Source organism: Branchiostoma floridae, chromosome 5, assembly GCF_000003815.2.
Source record: "Branchiostoma floridae strain S238N-H82 chromosome 5, Bfl_VNyyK, whole genome shotgun sequence".
Taxonomy (NCBI): Eukaryota; Metazoa; Chordata; class Leptocardii; order Amphioxiformes; family Branchiostomatidae; genus Branchiostoma; species Branchiostoma floridae.
Window position 1 is genome coordinate 12,764,865 of NC_049983.1, and position 9,237 is coordinate 12,774,101.

A 9,237-nucleotide genomic window follows, 5' to 3' on the forward strand; every position below is an offset into this window, starting at 1 on the left:
TCATGTTTAACATTTTTCTCATTATATCTTTTTCCTTGCAGGTGAACGGAAAGGACCTTAGTAAAGCGAGCCATGAAGAGTCAGTGGAGGCTTTTCGCACTGCAAAGGAACCTATCGTTGTGGAAGTTGTGCGGAGATCTAGCGTTGCGCGGCAAGGGACGGCTAAGCCGGATCGGCGGGAGCCATGTCTAGTGGACGCGGCTGTGCAGACGGACATCGGTCCGGACCCGTACTACATGTTGGGGATGTACAGACCTCCCACCCCTCCGCCCCTCAGCATGCAGGGTACAGCTCCCCAGTGAGTAACCATTCTCCTATTCACTCTTTCCTGTTCTTTCATTCATACCACAAATTTCCCATTGAACGCTAATGCTATGCTTGTGCGAAGGGATTGAATAGATCAAATACAGCAGTAGATTTCAAATGACTTTAATTTGTCAGTACATACATTTACTTCCAAAATAATTTTTGTCTTGTATCTTTGAGGTTCAAAAATGGCTCAGAACTCTATTGTAGGTATTCTTTTACCAGAAAAATCAAAAGGCTTGTAGATATCTGAACATCTTGATGTTGGAAATCAGGGCTGTTTCCAGGACCCATCCCTCCGTCCAGGGATGGAAATGCTATATTTGTGTCTCAGTCATATGAAGTTTTAATTACTGAAAATAAAATTCCTTTAGCTCAATTTGATAGACATATTTATTGCTTAAGCATTTAAATATGACACTAATGTCTTTAGAGAACTGTGGAAGGTAACCATTTGTGCATTTGCGGTTGGGAGTTGAGATTTTCCAGTTCGCTGTTGCAACAGTCTTGTTTTAGACAGATCTGACACAGCACAGATGTAATACTTAATGCTATTAGCATTACCTAGCTCCTCTTAGCGTAGATTCTCTCTGCTGCCATCCAGCCCTCTCTTAGGGATGTGAAGAAATCTCAGAGAGGTGTGAAAAAGTCAGGGTTCTCTCCCCCCTGGGTTGTGTTTAGGATACAGCAGCTGATTGTGAAGTCTGTAATTCCAAATTCAGGACAAGTCTGTGAACCACAAATCCAATTTAGCGAATGAATGGGTCCTGCTTTAGATCAAGGGAAGTAGCCCCCAGGATCGCTACCCGAGCGTGAAAAAGACGTTTAACCTTCCAGCTACCGAAAGTATGGGGGTATTCTCTTGAACAAGGAAAGGGATTCCTTTGCAACACTACTTACTTTGAGGGATTTGGGCCGTATGGAGACATGTGAATAGAAGAGGATTGACACAGTTAAACACTGCCACAGTGTGTTTAAGCCGAGCATGTGTGGAAAGACCAACAGCTAGAAGTGTTCTTTTATCACCAACCTGTGGTGGCTTCCCTTTTATCCATCCCTCACATTCATCTCAGTACCACAAATATGAAACTAAAACAAGAACTAAGATCATCTGTTGAGTTGTAACAAATGCTACTTCACTATGTGAGGCATTGCTAGTTCACTTTGAGCTGGAAACTACAAGACCGAAAATTCTTGGGTTGTTTTTTTGTAGCTATTCAGATTTTAGCTTCATGTGGAAATGCTTTCAAATTTCAGAGGACAAAAATCACAATATATCTTTTCAGAACTCTTAACGCTGGCCTTTCATCAGTATTTACCTCAGGCTAGACTTTGAGATATATCAAGAACTTTGATCCTTTTTGCAGCATACCTTGATGACACAAGTGCATGTATGTCTAGCCGTGAGGGGATACAGACAGGGGAAGTTGTCAGTGCTGCGTACTGTACACTGGCTGGGAGCTTTGTTTCTGTGCAGTACCAGCAAAGAAATTCAATCCAACATCAGAGCAGTGAAGAAAGGAGCGATTTCTAGACAGGAAACATAGTAATCACGATGCTGTACAAGTCCTACACGTTCCAACCTTGTGACACAAAGGAAAGACTGTTTTGACCAAAGGCAGACAGGCTGTTTCCTCCAATGTATGCTTGTCTGTCTGTCTGGGTTCAGATGTGGATGTTTCTATATACACAGAATAATGTTTCTGTTCCACGGTTTCTCATTTAGCACACTTGGGGGATGTTTTCAAAACAAAATCACTGATCTCTGTAAAGTGGTTCCTCCTTCCTCCTCCTCATGTTTCTCTTCCTCTTCCACCCCAACACAAGATGCCCTTGGTGCTAGTAATTTATTTCTCTGGTCCCTTGAACTCTTGGACCAGCCTTGTGTAAGAGCCAGTCATACCTCTTTCCGACTGTTAGGTTAAGAAGAGAAATCTCTCAGTACAAAACCTCATCCTGGTTTTCAGAGAGAAGAACCCCCCAGCCAATCACTGTAGTCCTCCTGTCAATATTGGCGCAGGAGATTTATAATTGTTTGCCCTGTTTAGTCAGCAAACAAGCGGAGAATAGACAGTGTTGACACGCCAAACATGTTAAAAGAGATTCTGTCCTGGGTGTGATGAACACCTCCTTGCGCCAAGGCTGTTGTCCTCGCATGCAGTGATGATGGAGAAGTGTGCCTGAGTTTTTCCTGGCGCACCTTGTTCTTGTTTGGGCTGCGGTAAATTAGAACAGACCCAATGACCTCATCAGCCTCGCAGGTCATGACTTTGGCCACAACAAACCGTTCACAAAGTAAACCATTTCAGGTTAGATTGTCAACTAGCTTAGAGCTGGAAAATCTTGAGGGACAAAGGTTGCCTTGTTTTCGAACTCCAAGAATGAGGCTTTGTTATATGCATGGCACAGAGCCTGAGGGCCAACCGGTATTCGTATCAATTCATTTCTAAGTTGTAATAATGTCTAATTGACTTATCTTTGTGCAAGTATATTGCTATGGGCTCTTCTGACTCAATTACACTGAGATTACACAGTATGCAATGTACAAAAGAGTTAGGTTGTCTGAGTGAAATGTGTAAGAGTATTGTAGTGGTCACCTGGCTAGGATGGAAGGACACATATGGATTCAAGTTTCATTTGTCTTCATTGTAAAAGAGAGTGGTTTTGGCTCTAACTGACCAGCTAGTAGGATTTAGGGCTCGACTAGCCCCTGGACATGATGACCACCTCCTCCTCGCTGACCATTAAAAAGCCATCAGCAGTGGTCCTAGTAGGGCCATTAGGCCAGCGGCTCCATTTGGCCAGTTGTGACTCATGTGCGCCGCTTCTGGCCATCTCGGACTCGCACGCTACAAAATTTGCTCATGTATAACAATTCCTATCTAGCATCTTGTACTCCTGAATTTTTTACAAGTGTTTATTGGTGCTCTGAGAGTGACCCCAGTAGCGGCGGGGTGTGGCCTGCCAGGACAGTGATTGAAGAGCCCTTTCTATGACCTGTCTTGTCCACTTGGAGGCAACATCACCAAGAAGGACAGGGCTACATCATTTGTCAAACCTGATAGCATCAGAGAACATTATCCTGCAGGGTACTAATATCAGGCTACTGTGCCCTGGTCTTCAGAAGCCATGCTGATTGTCCGTTATTACCGATGTTATCATCAGGACACAAAGCCCTGATCTCCCATGCACCATTATGTCAAAAAAAAGGGAAGAAAAAAGGAAGAAAGGGACAAAGGGAGGACACCATGTCAGTTCACAATGGCTGTCAAAATTGACCTCTCAATACCCTGTCAACTGCCGGACCATTTCACAAGTAGCTGTTGATTGGCCTCCAACACTTCAGATGAACCCTAGTAACAAAAGAGTGGGACTGAATAATCAGGTTCATAAAACACTTCAGAACAAAGGGCTAGGAAATGAGGCATCAGAAATGTATCACCTTCTTAGCACTGCATAAAACATCTCGGTTTAATGAATGGAGTGAAGTGTAGAAAAGAGAGTTTGTAAAACAGTTACTTGTTAACGACCTCATGCTGTTGTGTTATTGTTGTTGTGGTAGGTTGTTTGACAGTGTGTTTTCATGCCTTTGTTTGTACAGTCCCTATGGTGACCCCATGCTGTATGATGCTGCGGAAGACTTGGAGTTTGCAGATGACCTTCCACCATTGGACGACAATTACAACATTGAATATGAGGTAAAAGTTGGTCAATAAACTCTGGAATAAGTATTGAATAGTGTAAATATACACACATTTATGGGAAAGCTCATGGCTGTTCAAGCTATCTCAAAGATGTTTGGGGGATACCCAGGGCTAGGGCTAACAAGGGTGATGTTAAAGTCATTGTCACCATGCGACCTTGTCCTAAGAGAGCCTTTGTTGGTGGGCTGCCAAGTGTGGGCTTATAAAGCTGGCATTGTTGGAGGTAGTAGTTGACAGTCAACATACTAGTGATGGGTCCATGGGGCAAAGCCAAGCTCTGCGTTTCCACAGACCACCTTCATTGTCGCTAGTACAGATCTATTCTCCAGAAAATAGGAGGGCAGGGATCCCGGGGACAGTTATGGATATGGTTCTGTCAAGAATATCTCCAGGGAGTCTGGCTACTTTTGTTTTGGGTATAGCAAGCCTAAACTTGGGCTGATTATCCCCATGTTGCAAGGGAGTTTTGAATTGGGCTTGATTTGTACTGGACAGGAAGACACCTGCTAGGAGTAGGCGGAGAAGACATGGAATCAGAGAAGTGTAGTGAACAGTTATTAGACTGGGTCAAGTGAAGCTGTGGGACACATGAGAAATTAGCAGCGTTGTGTCATCAGCCTTTGCCAGGGACTCCCGGGGTAGAATTGCAGGTTCATGCCTATAAGCGAAGTACACTGCTGAGCTGTTTTGACTCTGGAGGTGGGGGGTCTGCCAGAAATGGACAGGGATGTATGTGACCTTCAGCTCAATGTCAGGGACTGTTTAAGGATTTTAACAGCAAGCCAGCAGCAAAAGATACATGTACATATACAAGTGATGTACATAATGTCTTTTTTGTATGAATGTAAGAAAAATGTTGCCATTTGATTTTTTTTTGCAAAGACAAACAATGAGAAATTGGTTGTGGGCATGCCACCTCTGAGTATTTGATGTGAAATTTGAAGCCTGTGTTTGAAAATTGACCATAAGTTAGGGTCTGCTAATGTGTCCATCTGTCCCAGAAAGAGGTTTCTGTTTTGACCACTACTGGCCTGCACAGCTGTCCGGCCACATAATTCCAATTTCTTGCTGCCCAGTCCCTGAATGGACCCAACATTTGTTGACACATAACCCCATGGAAATGAGGTTAGCAGTGCCATCCATGTGTGCTGTTCCAGGCAGCAGCCCTAATCTAATCCCTGCCACCATGTAATTGTTTTAATAGGATGGTCAAAGCTTTTAATTAAAGCAGGTCCAGAGTGTAGGTTCAGAACACTGGTACAGAGGCACAGGGCATGGGAACCTGACCCTAGGACAAGATAGCCTTGGTAGACGTCCCTCTCAAGTTTCAGGGCCCTCCTGCTACAAATTGGACTGAAAATTGACCAAATAACCTCAAAGGGCATCAGATTGTAATTATAGACCACCTATGTTTAAATACAATGCACCCAAGCTGAATTTTCAAGCAATCTTTCTGGAGAAAAGGCGATTACTGATTACTGATTTGGCTGCGAATCTTTCCAAAGTCATTTGTGCAGTGTCGACTAAGTGATGGATGAGGATGGTTGTCATAGTAACCATTAGAACACAAGGCATGTTGTTGTAGGTGTTATTGATGAAGGATGGGAGACAATTTTTTTATTTGACTGACAGATCTTAAATTCTTCATCTTGGTGCCAGAAACAGTAGGATGAATGATTTGTGATAAAAGCACAGAAAAGGGGAAATGGGAAAGACTGATAACTATCAGGACTTCCCTGATAAGGATTAAAGTTCTGGGTACAGAGGAAGAATCACAAATCCCAAGTGATGAAAAATTAATTTAGAACAGTATATATACAATGTATTACAGGTCTTAGCATATGATTATTGTATTGTACTGATTGTTGTATTGTACTTGACTTTAAAAGCTTGGAATTCCTAGTGTTCATATAAACAATGACTTCACCAGCTGCCCATCGCTAAGAACTGGTCTAATTTCTGATTGTGTCATGAGAGAGCTATCCTGCCTTTTCTATCTATGGTTATGATTCTATTTAGAATTTTAATCTGTCCAGAGCCAGCCAGGAATGACAATAAACCATTGGGGACACGCATTCCTCAGATAGAGGATGGTACGATGACATGAGGATGAAGATGCCAACTGCGGCCAGATCTTTGATCCTCACCCTAAAGCTGGTGTTTACTTGAGGAGGCATGTGGGCCCACTGATAACTCTAGCAGAAGCTGGAAGTCCTGAATATGCCCCTCTGTCTATCTGTACCCAGCTACAGCTGTGGGAGGGGGCAGGTTACACTGTGACGTGCTGGCAAGCCTGAGCTCACCAAGGCATCTGGCAGTTTATGGTAGCAACTTGCCCTGTGTGACCACATCCGATCTTCCACACTGACCTTGTGTAGAACCTGATCTTTGCTTACACCTGTTTGGTCTGTGACTGGGCCAACATGCTGCCTGTATTAGACTTGGAGTGTGTTTGCTTCAGAGAAATATATGCACACAGTGAATGGGAAACAGTAGAAAGGAGAAAGATATTGATAATTATCACAACAGAAATGTAAATCCCTCGCAAGCTGTAAAATGTAACATCTAAAACTGTTTCCAAATTGATTAAAAAGATACTGTAAGCTTTTTGAATATATTTGATGGTAGGCTTACAGTTGCATAGCTAAAATTTTATCAGCCTGTGCCATCTGTGAAGTTCTGCAGCGCAAAAAAGTTCAAAAGTTTACATAAATTATGACGGAACACAAATTTTACAAGTCAGTTTATTAGCCTGGTAATGCGTTTTTTCTTCATGGGGTTAAAAGCCCACCTCGTAAAACCATTTATAGGAAAAAAAACTCTACTCAGCTTGGGCCAAGCCCCAACATAAAGCTTGACACTGTAAATATTGGGAGCAAAGGCAATCAAAATGCTGATGAAGGCTGGGGCTTGGTTCCCTCCCACAACATATCAGCACCCCGCTCTGCTGAACAAACAAAATGACTCACAAAATGTACCTGCAGCCCTCTCTTCACTTCTGAAACTTGGGTTTTATCTCATATTTGGGCTTAAAAGACATGGCGACTGCACGCTATGGTGATTAGCCTAAGTCCTGCTTTAGCTGGTTTTATCCATTATGCCCATTTCCACGGTCAGGTTCTATTTGTAACAGTTCATGTATACATAATCCCAAAAAGCTGCATGGAATACTGACAAGGTGGGCTTGATCTCACCACAAGGTGCTCACAAGTCTGGGAAAAAAGTTCTGTTGGATGAGGAAAAGGTATGAAAATGACAGAATGACATTGTGGTCTCCGGGGTGTCATACTGTATGTGGGACACTTCTGTGAGCCCCTCACCACATGAGGCTGACCAACCATGACAAGGTAGAACAACATCCCATATGGGCAGGGGTGGACTATCTCTAATTGAAATGATCAGCAAGAAAACCCATGTAAGAAAGATAGCTGGGGTTTGTAGTAGGATGTCCGGCAGGATACGGGAATGGTGCGGCCAGGAAGTGGCTGATGATGTCAGATGATAGACTGGCAGTTGGGATTTTTACCGAGGGGGTAAATCTTATCTGAGATCTCCATGAACCCAGAGCAATCATGAGCTAGGGGGTTTATATCCTCACTGGAAGCATCAGTCCAAAGAGCAGGGGCCAGCGGAAATGTTAAGCACCACATAAAGGCAAATGTCAGGTGTCAGGGTTGGGGAGCACTCTATTCACGCCCAGGTTGGGGGCCAAACCTGGACCATTGTAGAGGTCAGGCACTTGGGGTGGGGGGAGAATGGATTAGCATCATTCATTTGGCAATGGTCAAGCTGGGTATAAGGTGTTAAAACACAGGAGCAACATGGATGAAGAACCCATAAGGGCGACACAAGGGTAGAAATTTTTTCACATGTATTTATTAAAGACTGGTCATTTTTTCAGAAACACACATTCCTAGTACCAGATAGCCGTCTATATTTGATTTTGAACAAAATGTATAACAGCTTCAACTTTGTCAGAAGTGTTTGTAAAAAAAAACTAAACATCAATGTTGTTTCCATGCAGGAGGTGACGCTGTGCCGAACAACCAGCGAAGACAAGCTTGGTCTGACCCTCTGCTATGGAACAGACGAGGAGGAGGACCTGGGTATCTATGTGAGCGAGGTGAGCTGTGTAAAATGGCGTTCATCCGTAAATCGCCACATAAAAAAGATAGAGCTTGCCACAGTATTGAGGAAAGCAGCGGGCATGTAATACATGCAGATGGAGGTTGTTCTGTGGGGAATTGTATATTCCTAGTCATTCCTTCCCTTGCAACAGAGTATGTGACCTGTAGCTGGGGAATGTCATTACTGCATGCAGATAGGCTGATGAGGAATGTGCACGAAACTGGCATTTATCTACATTGGCGTGCAGGAATTTTAGCAAACGAGGCTTAGAAAATTCCATCGGTGAGGGTGGTTTTGCCACTGAAAGTGAGTTCTGTGCGTGATACTTGGTATCAGCGGCATCAGGACGAAGTGACGCCTGCCGATATTGGGAAATGGGCTGGAAGAATTGCTTAAACCACTGCCACTGATTCCCAAAGTCCCAGCCCTCGGCCAAGCCTAACAGGGCTTTCCTGACTACAAATGCGTGAGGTTTCACTCCCTGCCACTTTCCTCATTACTCACACACAGCCGAGACTCCGCAGAGCTTTTCTAAATCATTCCCACCTCAGAACTTTGCCATTCTGGAACTAGCTGGAGCGGATCCAAGGGTCTATCAATATTTGATGTCCCTTGGGTCCCTGATGTGCGTGTATTAATTTCATAAGCATGTCCAACTATTACTGCAGAAAGCTAGGCCTATTTGTGAACCCAAGCATGTAATGCCCTCACCTACGGTCAGGTACTTATGGACTCCTCTTTATGCAGTGCACTACTTCTGGTGAGGTTTTCCCAGCGTTGTTACCTGTAGGAAAGTTTCTGCAGGTGATAAGAATTAGGGCAACAGTCCTGTTGGCCTGTCAGTGTGTGGGTGTGTGGTGCAATGTTACACAGGAGACAGCCACATAAATCACAGGTGAAGATGGCATGGTGGCAGACAGTCCTGATAGAGGGAACCCAGCTGAGGGAGTATTGTGTGCACGGATGCATTAAATGCCACCTGAAAATGTACTGCCCTGGCATTCCTCGGCCCTTGCGCAGGCCATCCGTCATGACTCCCCTCCTGCATACATCACCTGCATTCACCCACATTCTCAAAGTCAACCGATAATCTGGAATT

At 43.9% G+C, this 9,237-nt stretch overlaps 1 protein-coding gene across 1 annotated transcript in view; it reads left to right on the forward strand.

Moving 5' to 3' along the window:
* LOC118415520 (E3 ubiquitin-protein ligase PDZRN3-B-like) overlaps positions 1-9,237 on the forward strand; it is a gene marked incomplete in the record, with an annotated part of 82,387 nt that overhangs the window by 62,073 nt on the left and 11,077 nt on the right. The window contains 3 exon segments of the mRNA XM_035820190.1: positions 42-298; positions 3,908-4,004; positions 8,035-8,133. Of these exon segments, the coding sequence (XP_035676083.1) occupies positions 42-298; positions 3,908-4,004; positions 8,035-8,133 (453 nt within the window).